General features: G+C 57.8%; 1 protein-coding gene across 1 annotated transcript; it reads left to right on the top strand.

Annotated features, from left to right (window-relative positions):
• Positions 1 to 359: 359 nt before the first annotated feature.
• On the top strand, positions 360 to 20,969 carry LOC133264681 (retinoic acid receptor RXR-beta-like; the record flags this gene model as incomplete). The annotated part of the gene is made up of 9 exons (XM_061444518.1): positions 360 to 411; positions 1,390 to 1,525; positions 3,599 to 3,778; positions 5,802 to 5,965; positions 7,756 to 7,885; positions 14,538 to 14,670; positions 16,374 to 16,465; positions 18,057 to 18,162; positions 20,756 to 20,969. Coding segments are annotated over 9 exons (1,207 nt in total), but the record flags the coding sequence as incomplete, so codon positions are not given.
• Between the last annotated feature and the right edge of the window lie 1,073 nt (positions 20,970 to 22,042).

The raw sequence follows: 22,042 nt of genomic DNA, 5'->3' as shown, positions 1-22,042 counted from the left end.
TGGTCCCAATGGCTCCCTATGGGTCCCAATGGGTCTCTATGGGTCCCTATGGGTCCCAATGGGTCCCAATGGGCTCTATGGATCCCTATGGGTCCCTATTGTTCCCTATGGGTCCCAATGGCTCCCTATGGGTCCCAATGGCTCCCTATGGGTCCCAATGGTTCCCAATGGGTCCCAATGGCTCCCTATGGGTCCCTCACCCCCCTTTCCCCCCTCCCCCAGACTCCCGGAGCCCCGACAGCTCCTCGTTGAGCTCCTCCCCTCCCCCCCCAGCGCCGGAGCCTTCGTCCTCGTCTCTTCCTCCCCCTCCCCCCCCATGGGCCCCTCCCCCTGGGCTCCCCCTTCCCCCTCCTCGGCAGCTCCATGGCGACGTCACCGGGGATCCCCTACGGAGCCCTCGGGAGCCCCCAGGTGAGGGGGGGGGGAGGGGAGGGGGGGGAGGGGGAGGGGAGAGGGGGGGAGGAGGATGTTGGATCCTCCCTTCCCCCCCCATCATTCCCATAACCCCACCCCCATCCCCCTCCATGACCCCACCCCCATCCCCATCTGCACCCCCATTCCCCCATTCCCATCCCCCCCCCCCACATCCGCCGCATTCCCACCCCCCTACCCCCACCCTCCCGTTCCCATCCCCCCATCCCCCCCCACCCCATCCCCCCCTTCACCCCCTCCATCCCCCCCCACCCCCATTTCCACACCCCACGTCCCACCCACCCATCCCCCCTTAACCCCCCCATCCCGCCCCCATTCCCACCCCCGTACCCCCACTCCACCCCCATCCCCCCCATTCCCATTCCCCCCATTTCCCCCCCACCCCCATTCCCCCACCCCCCTCCCCACACCCATCCCCCCCCATCCCCCCCCATTCCCACCCCACACCCCCCATCCCCCCATTCCCATTCCCCCACCCCACCCCCATTCCCATCCCCCCCCATTTCCCCCCCACCCCCCATTCCCCCATCCCCCTCCCCACACCCCCCATCCCCCCCACATCCCCCACTCCCACCCCCCATTCCCACCCCACCCCCCCATCCCCCCCATTCCCATCCCCCCACCCCCATTCCCCCACCCCCATTCCCATCCCCCCCTACCCCCTCCATTCCCATCCCCCCCATCCCCCCCCCACCCCCATTCCCCCCTGACCCCCACATTCCCACATCCGCAATCCCATCCCCCCCATTCCCCACCCCACCCCCCCAATCCCATTCCCCCACCCCACCCCCATCCCCCCCCCACCCCCATTCCCCCCACCCCCCACATTCCCACATCCCCACCCCCACCCCCATTCCCATCCCCCCCATTCCCCCCCCATCCCCCCCAATCCCATTCCCCCACCCCCACCCCCATCCCCCCCCCCCCATCCCCCCTCCCCCCCCATTCCCCCTCCAGGTCAATCCCTCGGGAATGCCGCCCCCCCCCCCCCACAGCAGCTCCCAGGATGTGAAACCCCCCGTGGGAATTCGGCCCGGCGCTGGGGGAGGGGCCGGCAAGCGCCTCTGCGCCATCTGTGGGGACCGCTCCTCAGGTACCTGTGGGGCGCTGTGGGGCACTGGGGACCATATGGGGCTATGGGGCTATGGGGACCATATGGGGCTATGGGATGCTATGGGGCACTGGGGACCATATGGGGCTATGGGGCTATGGGGACCATATGGGGCTATGGGGATGCTATGGGGCACTGGGGACCATATGGGGCTATGGGGCACTGGGGACCATATGGGGCTATGGGGATGCTATGGGGCAGTGGGGACCATATGGGGCAGTGGGGACCATGTGGGGCTGTGGGGGTGCTATGGGGCACTGGGGACCATATGGGGCTATGGGGCAGTGGGGACCATATGGGGCAGTGGGGACCATATGGGCCTATGGGGCAGTGGGGACCATATGGGGCTATGGGGATGCTATGGGGCTGTGGGGACCATGTGGGGCTATGGGGTGCTATGGGGCAGTGGGGACCATATGGGGCTATGGGGATGCTATGGGGCAGTGGGGACCATATGGGGCTGTGGGGGTGCTATGGGGCAGTGGGGACCATATGGGGCTATGGGCAGTGGGGACGCTATGGGGCAGTGGGGACCATATGGGGCTATGGGGACCATGTGGGGCTATGGGGTGCTATGGGGCAGTGGGGACCATATGGGGCTATGGGGCAGTGGGGACCATATGGGGTATGGGGCAGTGGGGACCATATGGGGCTATGGGGCAGTGGGGACCATATGGGGCTATGGGGCAGTGGGGACCATATGGGGCTATGGGGCTGTGGGGACCCTGTGGGGCTATGGGGTGCTATGGGGCAGTGGGGACCATATAGGGCTATGGGGTGCTATGGGGCAGTGGGGACCATATGGGGCTATGGGGACCATGTGGGGCTATGGGGTGCTATGGGGCAGTGGGGACCATATGGGGTATGGGGTGCTATGGGGCAGTGGGGACGCTATGGGGCAGTGGGGACGCTATGGGGCTATGGGGCAGTGGGGACCATATGGGGCTATGGGGCAGTGGGGGTGCTATGGGGCAGTGGGGACCCATTGATCGACCCCATTGAAAGAACCCATTGATAGAACCCATAGATCGACCCCATTGATAGAACCCATTGAAAGAACCCATTGATAGAACCCATTGATCAACCCCATTGAAAGAACCCATAGATTGACCCCATTGATTCAACCCATTGATCAACCCCATTGATAGAACCCATTGATCGACCCCATTGATAGAACCCATTGATCGACCCCATTGATTCAACCCATTGATCAACCCCATTGATAGAACCCATTGATCAACCCCATTGAAAGAACCCATAGATTGACCCCATTGATTCAACCCATTGATCGACCCCATTGATAGAACCCATTGATCGACCCCATTGATAGAACCCATAGATCGACCCCATTGATAGAACCCATTGATCAACCCCATTGAAAGAACCCATTGATCAACCCCATTGATAGAACCCATTGATCGACCCCATTGAAAGAACCCATTGATAGAACCCATTGATCAACCCCATTGATAGAACCCATAGATCGCCCCATTGATTCAGCCCATTGATCGACCCCATTGATAGAACCCATTGATCAACCCCATTGATAGAACCCATAGATCGACCCCATTAATTCAACCCATTGATCGACCCCATTGATAGAACCCATTGATCAACCTCATTGATAGAACCCATGCCTAAACCCCATTGATAGAACCCCATTGATCAACCCCATTGATAGAACCCATGGATGCCCCCATTGATAGAACCCATGGATGCCCCCATTGATAGAACCCATAGATCGACCCCATTGATTCAACCCATTGATCGACCCCCATTGATAGAACCCATTGATCAACCCCATTGATAGAACCCATTGATCAACCCCATTGATCGACCCCATTGAAAGAACCCATTGATAGAACCCATTGATCAACCCCATTGATAGAACCCCTAGATCGACCCCATTGATTCAACCCATGCCACAACCCCATCCCATCCATGCCGGACCTCATGAATCGCCCCATTGACCCAACCCATTGCCGGAACCCCATCGCGTCGCCTCCGGTTGACCCCCTATGGGCCTCCCCCCATTGCGTGTATGTCCCCATTTAGGGAAGCATTATGGGGTGTACAGCTGCGAGGGCTGCAAGGGCTTCTTCAAGCGCACGATCCGCAAGGACCTGAGCTACTCGTGCCGCGACAACCGCGCCTGCGTGGTGGACAAGCGCCAACGCAACCGATGCCAGTTCTGCCGCTACCAAAAGTGCCTGGCGAGCGGCATGAAGAGGGAGGGTGAGCTTTTGGGGGGGGGGGGTTGGGGGGATTGGGGGTGGGGGAGGAATGTTGGGGGGGGAGGTTAACTGGGAAGTCAACTGGGAGCTCAACTGGAAGAGGGAAACGCAACTGGAACTCAACGGGGAGAGAGGGACTCAACTGGGAACTCAATGGGGAGAGGGGAAGTCAACTGGGAACTCAATGGGAAGAGGGGAACTCAACTGGGAACTCAATGGGGAGATGGGAAGTCAACTGGGAGCTCAATGGGAAGAGGGGAACTCAACTGGGAACTCAATGGGGAGATGGGAAGTCAACTGGGAGCTCAATGGGAAGAGGGGAAGTCAACTGGGAACTCAATGGGGAGATGGGAAGTCAACTGGGAGCTCAATGGGAAGAGGGGAACTCAACTGGGAACTCAATAGGGAGATGGGAAGTCAACTGGGAGCTCAATGGAAGAGGGGAACTCAACTGGGAACTCAATGGGGAGATGGGAAGTCAACTGGGAGCTCAACTGGGAGAGGGGAACTCAACTGGGAGCTCAATGGGGGGAGGGGAACTCAACTGGGAGCTCAATTGGAAGAGGGAAACGCAACTGGAACTCAACGGGGAGAGAGGGACTCAACTGGGAACTCAATGGGGAGATGGGAAGTCAACTGGGAGCTCAATGGGGAGAGGGAAGTCAACTGGGAGCTCAATGGGAAGAGGGGAACTCAACTGGGAGCTCAACTGGGAGAGGGGAACTCAACTGGGAGCTCAATGGGGAGATGGGAACTCAACTGGGAACTCAATGGGGAGATGGGAAGTCAACTGGGAGCTCAATGGGGAGATGGGAACTCAACTGGGAACTCAATGGGGAGATGGGAACTCAACTGGGAGCTCAACTGGGAGAGGGGAACTCAACTGAGAACTCAACTGGAAGAGGGGAACTCAACTGGGAACTCAATGGGGAGATGGGAACTCAACTGGGAACTCAACTGGAAGAGGGGAACTCAACTGGGAGAGGGGGACTCAACTGGAAGCTCAACTGGAAGAGGGGAACCCAACTGGGAACTCAATGGGGAGATGGGAACTCAACTGGGAGCTCAATGGGGAGATGGGAACTCAACTGGGAACTCAATGGGGAAACAAGAACTCAACTGGGAGCTCAATGGGGAGATGGGAACTCAACTGGGAACTCAATGGGGAGATGGGAACTCAACTGGGAACTCAATGGGGAGATGGGAACTCAACTGGGAACTCAATGGGGAAACAAGAACTCAACTGGGAGCTCAATGGGGAGATGGGAACTCAACTGGGAACTCAACTGGAAGAGGGGAACTCAACTGGGAGAGGGGGACTCAACTGGAAGCTCAACTGGAAGAGGGGAACTCAACTGGGAACTCAATGGGGAGATGGGAACTCAACTGGGAGCTCAATTGGAAGAGGGGAAGTCAACTGGGAACTCAATGGGGAGATGGGAAGTCAACTGGGAGCTCAATGGGGAGATGGGAACTCAACTGGGAGCTCAACTGGAAGAGGGGAAACTCAACTGGGAACTCAATGGAGAGATTGGAACTCAATGGGGAGATGGGAAGTCAACTGGGAGCTCAACTGAAAGAGGGGAACTCAACCTGGAACTCAATGGGGAAACGGGGACTCAACTGGGAGAGGGGAACTCAACTGGGAACTCAATGGGGAGATGGGAACTCAACTGGAAGAGGGGAACTCAACTGGGAGCTCAACTGGAAGAGGGAACTCCACTGGGAACTCAATGGGGAGATGGGAACTCAACTGGGAACACAACTGGAAGAGGAGAACTCAACTGGGAACTCAATGGGGAGATGGGAACTCAATGGGGAGGTGGGAACTCAACTGGGAACTCAACTGGAAGAGGAGAACTCAACTGGGAGCTCAACTGGAAGAGGGGAACTCAACTGGGAACTCAATGGGGAGATGGGAACTCAACTGGGAACTCAATGGGGAGATGGGAACTCAATGGGGAACCCAACTGGGAGCTCAATGGGGAGATGGGAGCTCACCCCCCCCCCACCCCGCCCCATAGCCGTGCAGGAGGAGCGCCAGCGGGGCAAGGACAAGGAGAAGGACGGCGACCCCGACGCTGTGGGGCCGGGCCCCGGGCAGGAGATGCCGGTGGAGAAGCTGCTGGAGGCCGAGCTGGCCGTGGAGCACAAAGCGGAGCAGGGCAGCGACGGCGCCGGCACCGCGGTCAGTGGACACCCCCCTTCACCCCCCCTTCACCCCCCCTTCACCCCCCCTTTAACCCTCCTGAACCCCCCATCACCCCCCTTTATCCCCCCTTCACCCCCCTTCACCCCCCCCTTAACCCCCCCTTCACCCCCCCTTCACCCCCCCTTTAACCACCCCTTCACCCCCCCTTTAACCCTCCTGAACCCCCCATTCACCCCCCTTTATCCCCCCTTCACCCCCCTTCACCCCCCCTTAACCCCCCCTTCACCCCCCCCTTCACCCCCCCTTTAACCACCCCTTCACCCCGCCTTTAACCCTCCTGAACCCCCCATTCGCCCCCCTTTATCCCCCCTTCACCCCCCTTTTAACCCCCTGAACCCCCCCTTCACCCCATTTAACCCCCCCTTTAACCCCCCCTTCACCCCCCTTTAACCCTCCTGAAGCCCCCCTTTAAACCCCCCCTTCACCCCCCTTTAACCTCCCTGAACCCCCCTTTAAACCCCCCTTTAACCCCCCTTTAACCCCCCTTCACCCCCCCTTCACCCCCCTTAATCCCCCTTCACCCCCCTTTTAACCTCCCTGAACCCCCCTTTAAACCCCCCTTTAACCCCCCTTTAACCCCCTTCACCCCCCCTTCACCCCCCTTTAACCCCCCTTTAACCCCCCTTCACCCCCCCTTCACCCCCCTTAATCCCCCTTCACCCCCCTTTTAACCCCCCTTCACCCCCCTTAACCCCCCTGAACCCCCCCTCAACCCCCCCTTCACCCCCCCTTTAACCCCCATGAACCCCCCTTCACCCCCCTTCACCCCCCCTTAACCCCCCCTTCACCCCCCTTTAACCCCCCTTTAACCCTCCTGAACCCCCCCTTTAACCCCCCTGAACCCCCCCTTCACCCCCCTTAATCCCCCTTCACCCCCCTTTTAACCTCCCTGAACGGCCCTTCACCCCCTTTAACCCCCCTTTATCCCCCCTTCACCCCCCCTTTAACCCCACCTGAACCCCCCTTCACCCCATTTAACCCCCCTTTAACCCCCTTCACCCCCCTTCACCCCCCTTCACCCCCCTTCACCCCCCCTTTAACCACCCCTTCACCCCCCTTCACCCCCTTTTAACCTCCCTGAACCCCCTTTAACCCCCCCTTTAACCCCCTTTAACCCCCCCTTCACCCCCTTTTAACCCCCCCTTAACTCCCCCTTTGAACCCCCCCTTGAACCCCCCTTTAAACCCCCCTTCACCCCCTTTAACCCCCTTTAACCCCCCCAACCCCCCCTTTAAACCCCCTGAACCCTCTTCACCCCCCTTCACGTCCACATTCTCTTCGCCCCAACCCCATCCCCCATCCCCATCCCTTCCCCCATCCCCATTCCCATCCCCCCATCCCTCCCCCCATTCCCTTCTCCCCCATCCCCATTCCCATCCCCCCCATCCCTCCCCCCAACCCCATCCCCCCCTCCCCCTTTCCCCCCCATCCCCATCCCCCCATTACCAATCCCTTTCCCCCCAATCCCATTCCCAACCCCATTCCCATCCCCCCCTTTCCCTTCCCCCCCATTCCCATCCCCCCATCCCTTCTCCCCCCAATTCTCTTCCCCCCATCCCCCTATCTCCCATCCCTTCCCCCCATCCCCATCCCCATCCCCCTATCCCCATCCCTTCATCCCCATCCCCCCATCCCATCCCCCCATCCCCATCCCCATTCCCTTCCCCCATCCCCATCCCCATCCCCATCCCATCCCCCCATTCCCATCCCCCATCCCACCCCCCACCCCCCAACCTCCACCCCCCCCTCACTGCTCGCCCCCCCAGCCCCGTGACCCGGTGACCAACATCTGCCAGGCCGCGGACCAGCAGCTCTTCACCCTGGTCGAGTGGGCCAAGAGGGTGCCCCGCTTCTGCCAGCTGCCCCTCGACGACCAGGTCATCCTCCTGCGGGCAGGTACCGCCTATGGGGTGGCTATGGGGCGTCTATGGGGCGCTATGGGGTGTCTATGGGGGTCTATGGGGTGTCTATGGGGGTCTATGGGGTTCCTATGGGGGTCTATGGGGTTTCTATGGGGCCCCGCTTCTGCCAGCTGCCCCTCGACGACCAGGTCATCCTCCTGCGGGCAGGTACCGCATATGGGGCAGCTATGGGGCGTCTATGGGGCGCTATGGGGTGTCTATGGGGGTCTATGGGGTGTCTATGGGGGTCTATGGGGTCCTATTCGGTACCTATGGGTCTCTATGGGGTGTCTATGGGGGACCTATGGGGGTCTATGGGGTCCTATTCGGTACCTATGGGTCTCTATGGGGTGTCTATGGGGGACCTATGGGGTCCCTATGGGGGTCTATGGGGGACCTATGGGGTCCCTATGGGGGTCTATGGGGTCCCTATGGGTCTCTATGGGGGTCTATGGAGTCCCTATGGGGGTCTATGGGGTTTCTATGGGTCTCTATGGGGTCCCTATGGGGGTCTATGGGGTTTCTATGGGGGCCCGCTTCTGCCAGCTGCCCCTCGACGACCAGGTCATCCTCCTGCGGGCAGGTACCGCCTATGGGGTGGCTATGGGGTGTCTATGGGGCGCTATGGGGGTCTATGGGGTCCCTATGGGGGTCTATGGGGTCCGATTGGGGACCTATGGGTCTCTATGGGGTCCCTATGGATCTCTATGTGGTCCCTATGGGGTCCTATTGTGGACCTATGGGTCTCTATGGGTTCCTATGGGCCTCTATGGGGTCCCTATGGGGGTCTATGGGGTCCTATTGGGGACCTATGGGTCTCTATGGGGTCCCTATGGGTCTCTATGGGGGTCTATGGAGTCCCTATGGGGGTCTATGGGGTTTCTATGGGTCTCTATGGGGTCCCTATGGGGGTCTATGGGGTTTCTATGGGGGTCTATGGGGTGTCTATGGGGGTCTATGGGGTTTCTATGGGGGCCCCGCTTCTGCCAGCTGCCCCTCGACGACCAGGTCATCCTCCTGCGAGCAGGTACCGCATATGGGGCACCTATGGGGCGTCTATGGGGCGCTATGGGGTGTCTATGGGGGTCTATGGGTGTCTATGGGATGCTATGGGGTCCCTTTGGGCCTCTATGGGGTCCCTATGGGTCTCTATGTGGTCCCTATGGGGGTCTATGGGGTCCCTATGGGTCTCTATGGGGTTTCTATGGGGGTCTATGGGGTCCCTATGGGGCGCTATGGGGTCCCTATGGGTGTCTATGGGGGTCTATGGGGTCTATGGGGTCCTATTGGGGACCTATGGGTCTCTATGGGGTCTCTATGGGGTCCCTATGGGTCTCTATGGGGTCCCTATGGGTCTCTATGGAGTCCCTATGGGGGTCTATGGGGTCCCTATGGGGGTCTATGGGGTCCCTATGGGGGTCTATGGGGTTTCTATGGGGGCCCCGCTTCTGCCAGCTGCCCCTCGACGACCAGGTCATCCTCCTGCGGGCAGGTACCGCATATGGGGTGGCTATGGGGCGTCTATGGGGCGCTATGGGGTGTCTATGGGGGTCTATGGGTGTCTATGGGATGCTATGGGGTCCCTTTGGGCCTCTATGGGGTCCCTATGGGTCTCTATGTGGTCCCTATGGGGGTCTATGGGGTCCCTATGGGTCTCTATGGGGTTTCTATGGGGGTCTATGGGGTCCCTATGGGGCGCTATGGGGTCCTATGGGGGTCTATGGGGTCCCTATGGGGGTCTATGGGGTCCTATTGGGGACCTATGGGTCTCTATGGGGTGTCTATGGAGTCCCTATGGGTCTCTATGGGGTCCCTATGGGGGTCTATGGGGTCTCTATGGGGGTCTATGGGGTCCCTATGGGGGTCTATGGGGTTTCTATGGGGGCCCCGCTTCTGCCAGCTGCCCCTCGACGACCAGGTCATCCTCCTGCGGGCAGGTACCGCATATGGGGCACCTATGGGGCGTCCTATGGGGTGTCTATGGGGGTCTATGGGGGTCTATGGGGTCCTATTGGGGACCTATGGGTCTCTATGGGGTGTCTATGGAGTCCCTATGGGTCTCTATGGGGTCCCTATGGGGGTCTATGGGGTTTCTATGGGGGTCTATGGGGTCCCTATGGGGGTCTATGGGGTCCTATTGGGGACCTATGGGTCTCTATGGGGTCCCTATGGGTCTCTATGGGGTGTCTATGGGGTCCCTATGGGTCTCTATGGGGTTCCTATGGGGGTCTATGGGTTCCTATGGGGGCCCCGCTTCTGCCAGCTGCCCCTCGACGACCAGGTCATCCTCCTGCGGGCAGGTACCGCATATGGGGCACCTATGGGGCGTCTATGGGGCGCTATGGGGTCCCTATGGGTCTCTATGTGGTCCCTATGGGGGTCTATGTGGTCCCTATGGGGGTCTATGGGGTCCCTATGGGTCTCTATGGGGTCCCTATGGGGGTCTATGGGGGTCACTATGGGGGTCTATGGGGTCCTATTGGGGACCTATGGGTCTCTATGGGGTCCCTATGGGTCTCTATGTGGTCCCTATGGGGGTCTATGTGGTCCCTATGGGGGTCTATGGGGTCCCTATGGGGGTCTATGGGGTCCCTATGGGGGTCTATGGGGTTTCTATGGGGGCCCCGCTTCTGCCAGCTGCCCCTCGACGACCAGGTCATCCTCCCGCGGGCAGGTACCGCCTATGGGGTGGCTATGGGGTGTCTATGGGGCGCTATGGGGTGTCTATGGGGGTCTATGGGGTGTCTATGGGGTCTATGGGGTCCTATTGGGGACCTATGGGTCTCTATGGGGTCCCTATGGGTCTCTATGGGGGTCTATGGAGTCCCTATGGGTCTCTATGGGGGTCTATGGGGTCCTATTCGGTACCTATGGGTCTCTATGGGGTGTCTATGGGGGACCTATGGGGTCCTATGGGGGTCTATGGGGTCCCTATGGGTCTCTATGGGGTCCCTATGGGGGTCTATGGGGTTTCTATGGGGGTCTATGGGGTTCCTATGGGGGTCTATGGGGTCCCTATGGGGGTCTATGGGGTTTCTATGAGGGCCCCGCTTCTGCCAGCTGCCCCTCGACGACCAGGTCATCCTCCTGCGGGCAGGTACCGCCTATGGGGCGGCTATGGGGCGTCTATGGGGCGCTATGGGGGTGTCTATGGGGGTCTATGGGGTGTCTATGGGGGTCTATGAGGGTCTATGGGGTGTCTATGGGGGTCTATGGGGTGTCTTTGGGGGTCTATGAGGGTCTATGGGGTGTCTATGGGGGTCTATGGGGTCCTATTGGGGACCTATGGGTCTCTATGGGGTCTCTATGGGGTCCCTATGGGGGTCTATGGGGTTTCTATGAGGGCCCCGCTTCTGCCAGCTGCCCCTCGACGACCAGGTCATCCTCCTGCGGGCAGGTACCGCCTATGGGGCGGCTATGGGGCGTCTATGGGGCGCTATGGGGTGTCTATGGGGGTCTATGAGGGTCTATGGGTCTCTATGGGGTCCTATTCGGTACCTATGGGTCTCTATGGGGTGTCTATGGGGGACCTATGGGGTCCTATGGGGGTCTATGGGGTCCCTATGGGTCTCTTTGGGTTCCTATGGGGGTCTATGGGGTCCCTATGGGGTCCTATTGTGGACCTATGGGTCTCTATGGGGTCCCTATGGGGGTCTATGGGGTTCCTATGGGTCTCTATGGGGTCCCTATGGGGGTCTATGGGGTTTCTATGGGGGCCCCGCTTCTGCCAGCTGCCCCTCGACAACCAGGTCATCCTCCTGCGGGCAGGTACCGCATATGGGCACCTATGGGGCGCTATGGGTGTCTGTGGGGTGTCTATGGGGGTCTATGGGGTCCCTATGGGGGTCTATGGGTCCTATTGGGGACCTATGGGTCTCTATGGGGTCCCTATGGGTCTCTATGGGGGTCTATGGAGTCCCTATGGGTCTCTATGGAGTCCCTATGGGGGTCTATGGGGTTTTCTATGGGTCTCTATGGGGTCCCTATGGGGGTCTATGGGGTTCCTATGGGGGTCTATGGGGTTTCTATGGGTGCCCCGCTTCTGCCAGCTGCCCCTTGACGACCAGGTCATCCTCCTGCGGGCAGGTACCGCCTATGGGGTGGCTATGGGGCGTCTATGGGGTGCTATGGGGTGTCTATGGGGGTCTATGAGGGTCTATGGGTCTCTATGGGGTCCTATTCGGTCCTTATGGGTCTCTATGGGGTGTCTATGGGGGACCTATGATGGGGGTCTATGGGGTCCCTATGGGGGTCTATGGGGTCCCTATGGGTGTCTATGGGGTGTCTATGGGGGACCTATAGGGGTCTATGAGGGTCTACAGGGGTCTATGGGATGCTATGGGGCCCCTATGGGTCTCTATGGGGTCCCTATGGGGGTCTATGGGGTCCCTATGGGGGTCTATGGGGTGTCTATGTGAGTCTATGGGGTCCCTATGGGGGTGTATGGAGTCCCTATGGGGGTCTATGGGGTCCCTATGGGTCTCTATGGGGTCCCTATGGGGGTCTATGGGGTGCTATAGGGTACCTATGGGGGTCTATGGGGGACCTATGGGGGTCTAGGGGGTGCTATAGAGGAACTATGGAGGTCTATGGGGTGCTATGGGGTGTCTATGGGGTGCTATGGGGTGTCTATGGGGGTCTATAGGGTGCTATGGGAGTCTATGGGCGTCTAGGGGGTGTCTATGGGGTGCTGTGGGGTCCCTATGGGTCTCTATGGGGTCCCTATGGGGGTCTGTGGGGTCCTATGGGGGACCTATGGGTCTCTATGGGGTGTCTAGGGGGGTCTAGAGTGTCCATATGGGGGTCTTTGGGGTGCTATAGGGTACCTATGGGGGTCTATGGGGTCCTACAGGGGACCTATGGGGGTCAATGGGGTCCCTATGGGGTCCTGTGGGGGACCTATAGGTCTCTGTGGGGTCCCTGTGGGGGTCTATGGGGTCCTATGGGGTCCTATTGGGGACCTATGGGGTCCCTATGGGTCCCTATGGGGTGTCTATGGATCTCTATGGGGTCCCTATGGGGTCCTATGGGGGACCTATGGGTCTCTGTGGGGTCTCTATGGGGTCCCTATGGGGCTCTATGGGGTTTCTGTGGGGGCCCCACTTCTGCCGGCTTCCACACTTACGATTCTGCCCCACACACACGGGGCCACCCCACACTTATGGGTCCACCCCACACTTATGGGTCCGCCCCACACTTATGGGGCCGCCCCACACTTATGAGTCCACCCCACACTTATGGGTCCACCCCACACTTACGAGTCCACCCCACACTTATGGTTCCGCCCCACACTTATGAGTCCACCCCACACTTATGGGTCTGCCCCACACTTATGGGTCCGCCCCACACTTATGGGGCGCCCCACACTTATGGGTCCTTCCCACACTTATGAGTCCACCCCACACTTATGGGTCCGCCCCACACTTATGGGTCCGCCCCACACTTATGGGGCCGCCCCACACTTATGAGTCCACCCCACACTTACGGGTCTGCCCCACACTTATGGGTCCTTCCCACACATATGACTCCACCCCACACTTATGAGTCCACCCCACACTTACGGGTCCGCCCCACACTTATGGGTCCACCCCACACTTATGGGTCTGCCCCACACATATGAGTCCACCCCACACTTATGGGTCTGCCCCACACATATGAGTCCACCCCACACTTATGAGTCCGCCCCACACTTATGGGTCCACCCCACACTTATGGGTCCGCCCCACACTTATGGGTCCGCCCCACACTTATGGGTCCACCGCACACTTATGGGTTCCCCCCCACACTTATGAGTCCACCCCACACTTATGGGTCCACCCCACACTTATGGGTCCACCCCACACTTATGAGTCCACCCCACACTTATAAGTCCACCCCACACTTATTGGTCCACCCCACACTTATGGGTCCGCCCCACACTTATGGGTCCACCCCACACTTATTGGTCCACCCCCCACATATGGGTCCGCCCCACACTTATGGGTCCGCCCCACACTTATGGGTCCGCCCCACACTTACGAGTCCACCCCACACTTACGAGTCCACCCCACACTTATGAGTCCACCCCACACTTATGGGTCCTTCCCACACTTACGAGTCCACCCCACACTTATGGGTCCGCTCCACACTTATGGGGCCGCCCCACACTTATGGGGCCGCCCCACACTTATGGGTCCGCCCCACACTTATGAGTCCGCCCCACACTTATGGGTCCTTCCCACACTTACGAGTCCACCCCACACTTATGGGTCCGCCCCACACTTATGGGTCCACCCCACATATATGAGTCCACCCCACACTTATGGGTCCGCCCCACACTTATGGGTCCACCCCACACTTATGGGTCCGCCCCATACTTATGAGTCCACCCCACACTTATGGGTCCACCCCACACTTATGAGTCCACCCCACACATATGGGTCCACCCCACACAAATGGGTCCAAACACACATATGGGTCTGCCCCACACTTACGAGTCCGTCCCACACATATGGGGCTGCCCCACACTTATGGGGCTGCCCCACACTTATGAGTCCACCCCACACTTATGGGTCCACCCCACACTTATGGGTCCGCCCCACACTTATGGGTCCGCCCCACACTTATGGGGCCGCCCCACACTTATGGGGCCGCCCCATTGCCTGCAGGCTGGAACGAGCTGCTCATCGCCTCCTTCTCGCACCGCTCCATCTCCGTGCAGGACGGGATCCTCCTGGCCACGGGGCTCCACGTCCACCGCAACAGCGCCCACAGCGCCGGCGTGGGGGCCATCTTCGACAGGTTGGGGGGCAGCGGTGGGGCAGCGGTGGGGCTGCAATGGGGCAGCAATGGGGCAGCAATGGGGCTGCAATGGGGCAGCAATGGGGCAGCAATGGGGCTGGAATGGGGCAGCAATGGGGCAGCAATGGGGCAGCGGTGGGGCAGGAATGGGGCAGCAATGGGGTTGGAATGGGGTTTCAATGGGGTTTCAATGGGGTTTCAATGGGGTTTCAATGGGGTCGCAATGGGGCTGGAATGGGGCAGGAATGGGGTTGGAATGGGGTTTCAATGGGGTTTCAATGGGGCAGCAATGGGGCTGGAATGGGGCAGGAATGGGGTTTCAATGGGGTTTCAATGGGGTTTCAATGGGGTTTCAATGGGGCTGGAATGGGGCTGGAATGGGGTTTCAATGGGGTTTCAATGGGGTTTCAATGGGGCAGGAATGGGGCAGCAATGGGGTTGGAATGGGGTTTCAATGGGGTTTCAATGGGGTTTCAATGGGGTTTCAATGGGGTTTCAATGGGGTCGCAATGGGGCTGGAATGGGGCAGGAATGGGGTTGGAATGGGGTTTCAATGGGGTTTCAATGGGGCAGCAATGGGGCTGGAATGGGGCAGGAATGGGGTTTCAATGGGGTTTCAATGGGGTTTCAATGGGGTTTCAATGGGGCAGGAATGGGGTTTCAATGGGGTTTCAATGGGGTCTCAATGGGGTTTCAATGGGGTTTCAATGGGGTTTCAATGGGGTTTCAATGGGGCAGGAATGGGGTTTCAATGGGGTTTCAATGGGGTCGCAATGGGGCAGGAATGGGGTTTCAATGGGGCTGGAATGGGGTTTCAATGGGGTTTCAATGGGGTTTCAATGGGGTTTCAATGGGGTTTCAATGGGGTTTCAATGGGGCTGGAATGGGGTCTCAATGGGGTTTCAATGGGGTTTCAATGGGGTTTCAATGGGGTTTCAATGGGGTTTCAATGGGGTTTCAATGGGGCTGGAATGGGGTCTCAATGGGGTTTCAATGGGGTTTCAATGGGGCTGGAATGGGGTCTCAATGGGGTTTCAATGGGGTTTCAATGGGGCAGGAATGGGGTTTCAATGGGGTTTCAATGGGGTTTCAATGGGGTTTCAATGGGGTTTCAATGGGGCTGGAATGGGGTTTCAATGGGGTTTCAATGGGGTTTCAATGGGGTTTCAATGGGGCTGGAATGGGGTTTCAATGGGGTCACAATGGGGCAGCAATGGGGCAGCGGTGGGGCAGCAATGGGGCTGCAATGGGGCTGCAATGGGGCTGGAATGGGGCAGCAATGGGGCAGCAATGGGGCAGAGGTGGGGCAGGAATGGGGCAGCAATGGGGTTTCAATGGGGTTTCAATGGGGTTTCAATGGGGCAGGAATGGGGTTTCAATGGGGTTTCAATGGGGTTTCAATGGGGCAGCAATGGGGCAGCAATGGGGCAGCAATGGGGCTGGAATGGGGCTGGAATGGGGTTGGAATGGGGTTGGAATGGGGCAGGAATGGGGTTGCAATGGGGTGGAATGGGGCTGGCACTGCCATGGAATCACCCCATTGACCCCCCCTGCCTCACTGAATCCCCCCCTGCCCCATTGACCCCCCTGCCCCACTGAACCCCCCATTGAACACCCCCACCCCATTGAACCCATTGACCCCCACTGAACCCCCCCTGCCCCACTGACCCCCCCTGCCCCACTGAACCCCCCCTGCCCCATAGGGTGCTGACGGAGCTGGTGTCCAAGATGCGGGACATGCGCATGGATAAGACAGAGCTGGGATGCTTGCGGGCCATCATCCTCTTCAACCCGGGTAAGGGACCCTCAGAGGGGCGCTATGGGGCAGCCCCATAGCGGGACATAGGGGGCAGCCCCATAGTGCCTCTATGGGGCAGCCCCATCACCCTCTTTAACCCGGGTAAAGGATGCTCCCCATAGGGATGCAGGGATAACGGCAGTGGTCCATGGGGGTACCAGTGTGGGATATGGGGCAGGGGGACGCTCAGAGGGGGTCTATGGGGCAGCCCCATAGCGGGACATAGGGGGCAGCCCCATCGTGGGTCTATGGGGCAGGGATATAGGGGTCACCGCAGAGTGTCTCTATGGGGCAGCTGCATAGTGAGACATGGGGGAGTCCCACTATAGTGTTTCTATGGGGCAGCCCCATAGCAGGGCATAGGGGGCAGCCCCATAGTGCCTCTATGGGGCAGCCCCATCATCCTCTTTAACCCGGGTAAAGGATGCTCCCCATAGGGATGCAGGGATAACGGCAGTGGTCCATGGGGGTACCAGTGTGGGATATGGGGCAGGGGGACGCTCAGAGGGGGTCTATGGGGCAGCCCCATAGCGGGACATAGGGGGCAGCCCCATCGTGGGTCTATGGGGCAGGGATATAGGGGTCACCGCAGAGTGTCTCTATGGGGCAGCTGCATAGTGAGACATGGGGGAGTCCCACTATAGTGTTTCTATGGGGCAGCCCCATAGCAGGGCATAGGGGGCAGCCCCATCGTGGGTCTATGGGTCAGCCCCATAGCGGGATATAGGGGGCAGCCCCATCGTGGGTCTATGGGGCAGCCCCATCGTCCTCTTCAACCCGGGTAAGGGACCCTCAGAGGGGCGCTATGGGGCAGCCCCATAGCGGGACATAGGGGGCAGCCCCATAGTGCCTCTATGGGGCAGCCCCATCATCCACTTCCATCCGGGTAAAGGATGCTCCCCATAGGGATGCAGGGATAACGGCAGTGGTCCATGGGGGTACCAGTGTGGGATATGGGGCAGGGGGATGCTCAGAGGGGGTCTATGGGGCAGCCCCATAGCGGGACATAGGGGGCAGCCCCATCGTGGGTCTATGGGGTAGCCCCATAGCGGGACATAGGGGTCTCCGCATAGTGTCTCTATGGGGCAGCCCCATAGCGGGATATAGGACTCACCCCATAGTGTCTTTATGGGGCAGCCCCATAGCTGGATATAGGGGGGGTCCCACCATAGCGTCCCTATGGTTCAGCCCCATAGCAGGATATAGGGGGCAGCCCCATAGCGGGCTATAGCTCTCCCCCCATAGCATCCCTATAGTTCAGCCCCATAGCAGGATCTAGATCTCCCCCCATAGCATCCCTATGGTTCATGCCCCATAGCAGGATATAGGGGGCAGCCCCATAGCAGGATATAGGGGGCAGCCCCATAGCAGGCTATAGCTCTCCCCCCATAGCATCCCTATGCTTCATCCCCATAGCAGGATATAGGGGGCAGCCCCATAGCGGGCTATAGCTCTCCCCCCCACAGCATCCCTATGGTTCAGCCCCATAGCGGGCTATAGCTCTCCCCCCCACAGCATCCCTATGGGGCAGCCCCATAGCGGGGCCATGGGGCGGGTTGGGGGGCGCCATTGCCGCTCTGCCCCATAGATGCCAAGGGCCTGTCCAACGCGGCCGAGGTGGAGCTGCTGCGGGAGAAGGTTTACGCGGGGCTGGAGGCGTACTGCAAGCAGCGGTACCCGGAGCAGCAGGGAAGGTGGGGACGGACCCGAAATGTGCGGAATTCGACCCAAAATTCGTCAAAATCGACCCAAAATTCGGCAAAATCGACCCAAAATTCGGCAAAATCGACCCAAAATTGGTCAAAATCGACCCAAAATTCGGCAAAATCGACCCAAAATTCGGCAAAATCGACCCGAAATTCGTCAAAATCGACCCAAAATTCGTCAAAATTGCACCTAAATTCGTCAAAATCGACCCAAAATTGGTCAAAATCGACCCAAAATGCGTCAAAATCGACCCAAAATTCGTCAAAATCGGCCCAAAATTCGTCAAAATCGACCCCCCAAAATGCGTCAAAATCGACCCAAAATGCATCAAAATCGACCCAAAATGCGTCAAATTCGACCCCCCAAAATTCGTCAAAATCGACCCAAAATTCATCAAAATCAACCCAAAATTCGTCAAAATCGCACCTAAATTCGTCAAAATCGACCCAAAATTCGTCAAAATCGACCCAAAATTGGTCAAAATCGACCCAAAATTGGTCAAAATCGACCCAAAATTCGGCAAAATCGACCCAAAATTGGTCAAAATCGACCCAATATTCGTCAAAATCGACCCAATATTCGTCAAAATCGACCCGAAATTCGTCAAAATCGACCCGAAATTCGTCAAAATCGACCCAAAATGCGTCAAAATCGACCCCAAATTAATCAAAATCGACCCCAAATTCGTCAAAATTGACCCCAAATTAATCAAAATCGACCCAATATTCGTCAAAATCGACCCGAAATTCGTGAAAATCGACCCAAAATTCGTCAAAATCGACCCAAAATTCGTCAAAATTGACCCAAAATACGTCAAAATCGACCCAAAATATGGCAAAATCGACCCAAAATGCGTCAAATTCGACCCCCCAAAATTCGTCAAAATCGACCCAAAATGCGTCAAATTCGACCCCCCAAAATTCGTCAAATTCGACCCCCCAAAATTCGTCAAAATCGACCCAAAATGCGTCTAAATCACCCCAAAATTCGTCTAAATCGACCCAAAATTCGTCAAAATCGACCCAAAATTCGTCAAAATCGACCCAAAATTCGTCGAAATCGACCCAAAATTCGTCAAAATCGACCCAGAATTCGTCAAAATCGACCCAAAATTCGTCAAAATCGCCCCAAAATTCGTCGAAATCACCAAAAAAAAACATAAAAATGACCCCAGAAAACATCAAATTCACCCAAAAAAACATCAAATTCACCCCCAAAAAACATAAAAATGACCCCAAAATGCATCAAAATGACCCAAAACACGCGGAATTCAACCCAAAATTCGTCAAAATCGCCCCCCAAAAACATAAAAATGACCCCAAAATGCATCAAAATGACCCCAAAATGCGTCAAAATGACCCAAAGTTCGTCAAAATCGACCCAAAATTCGTCAGTCACCCCAAAATTCGTCAAAATGACATCAAAATTCGTCAAAATCACCCCAAAATTCATCAAATTCAGCCCAAAATGCGTCAAAATTACCCAAAACGCGCGGAATTCACCCCAAAATCCGTCAAAATCACCCCAAAATTCGTCAAAATCGCCCCAAAATCCCCCTTTTTCACCCCAAAACCCTTTCCCCCCAAATCCCCCCAATTTCACCCCAAATCCCCCCAATTTCACCCCAAATCCCCCCAATTTGCTCCCAAAAAACGCTAATTTCACCCCAAAACCCTTTCCCCCCCAAAACCCCCAATTTCCCCCCAATTTCCCCCAGATTTAAACCCAAAATCCCCCTTTTTCACCCCAAAACCCTTTCCCCCCCTTTCCCCCCTCCTTTTTACCCAAAACCCCCCTTTTTCACCCCAAAACCCTTTCTCCCCCTTTCCCCCCCCAAACCCCCCCAATTTCACCCCAAAACCCCCAGATTTAAACCCAAAATCCCCCTTTTTCACCCCAAAACCCTTTCCCCCCCTTTTCCCCCCAATTTAACCCAAAATCCCCCTTTTTCACCCCAAAACCCTTTCCCCCCTTTCCCCCCCATTTCCCCCCCGAAAACCCCCCAATTTCACCCCAAATCCCCCCAGATTTAAACCCAAAAACCCCCTTTTTCACCCCAAAACCCTTTCCCCCCTCCTTTTTACCCAAAATCCCCCTTTTTCACCCCAAAACCTTTTCTCCCCCTTTACCCCCCCAAACCCCCTAATTTGACCCCCAAAACCCCCCAATTTCCCCCAGATTTAAACCCAAAATCCCCCTTTTTCACCCCAAAACCCTTTCCCCCCCTTTTCCCCCCTCCTTTTTACCCAAAATCCCCCTTTTTCACCCCAAAACCATTTCCCCCCCATTTCCCCCCCCAAACCCCCCAATTTCCCCCCAAATCCCCCCGATTTAACCCCAAAACCCCCCCTTTTTCACCCCAAACCCTTTCCCCCCCTTTTCCCCCCTCCTTTTTACCCAAAATCCCCCTTTTTCACCCCAAAACCCATTCCCCCCCATTTCCCCCCCAAAACCCCCCAATTTCCCCCCAATTTCCCCCAGATTTAACCCCAAAACCCCCCTTTTTCACCCCAAAACCCTTTCCCCCCTCCTTTTTACCCAAAATCCCCCTTTTTCACCCCATTTTCCCCCCTGTTTTAGGTTCGCCAAGCTCCTCCTCCGCCTCCCTGCCCTGCGCTCCATTGGCCTCAAGTGCCTGGAGCATCTCTTCTTCTTCAAGCTCATCGGGGACACCCCCATCGACACCTTCCTCATGGAGATGCTCGAAGCCCCACATGGAGATGCTCGAAGCCCCACATCAACTCTCCTAAAGTGGGGGGAGGGGACGCACTTATGGGTCCGCCCCATAAGTTAAAGCCCCGAAAACGCCCCCAAAATCGGCTTTTTCTACCCCAAAATAGGATGGGTTTTCCCCATGGGATGAAGGATGCGGGAGGGGATGCGAAGTGGTACCCAAGGGGGGAGTGATGGGGAGGGGGTGGGGATTGAGACGGGTTCTATGGGGCAGCCCCATAGAGGGATGTGGGGGTCTGCCCCATAAGTTAAAGCCCCGAAAACGCCCCCAAAATCGGCTTTTTCTGCCCCAAAATAGGATGGGTTTTCCCCATGGGATGAAGGATGCGGGAGGGGATGCGAAGTGGTACCCAAGGGGGAAGTGATGGGGGGGGGGGGGTTTGAGACGGGTTCTATGGGGCAGCCCCATAGAGGGATGTGGGGGTCTGCCCCATAAGTTAAAGCCCCGAAAACGCCCCCAAAATCGGCTTTTTCTGCCCCAAAATAGGATGGGTTTTCCCCATGGGATGAAGGATGCGGGAGGGGATGCGAAGTGGTACCCAAGGGGGGAGTGATGGGGAGGGGGGGGGATTGAGAGGGGTTCTATGGGGCAGCCCCATAGAGGGATGTGGGGGTCCGCCCCATAAGTTAAAGCCCCGAAACACCCCCAAAATCGGCTTTTTCTGCCCCAAAATAGGGGGGGTTTTCCCCATGGGATGAAGGATGCGGGAGGGGATGCGAAGTGGTACCCAAGGGGGGAAGTGATGGGGAGGGGGGGGGATTGAGAGGGGTTCTATGGGGCAGCCCCATAGAGGGATGTGGGGGTCTGCCCCATAAGTTAAAGCCCCGAAAACGCCCCCAAAATCGGCTTTTTCTACCCCAAAATAGGAGGGTTTCTACCCCAACATGGGATGAAGGATGCGGGATGCGAAGTGGTACCCAAAGGGGGAAAGGTGGGGGGGGAGGGGGGTTTGAGAGGGGTTCTATGGGGCAGCCCCATAGAGGGATGTGGGGGTCCGCCCCATAAGTTAAAGCCCCCAAAATCGGCCTTTTCCACCCCAAAATAGGAGGGTTTCCACCCCAACATGGATGAAGGATGCGGGATGCAAAGTGGTACCCAAGGGCAGAAGTGATGGGGGGGGCATTGATAGGGGT

The sequence above is a fragment of the Pezoporus flaviventris genome, unplaced genomic scaffold (genome assembly GCF_033815535.1).
Source record: "Pezoporus flaviventris isolate CSIRO_AGI_PZ_B2104156 unplaced genomic scaffold, CSIRO_AGI_Pfla_v1 ptg000954l, whole genome shotgun sequence".
Taxonomy (NCBI): domain Eukaryota; kingdom Metazoa; phylum Chordata; class Aves; order Psittaciformes; family Psittacidae; genus Pezoporus; species Pezoporus flaviventris.
The sequence above is the reverse complement of the archived record's forward strand: the minus strand, read 5'-3'. Positions and strand labels throughout refer to the sequence as shown.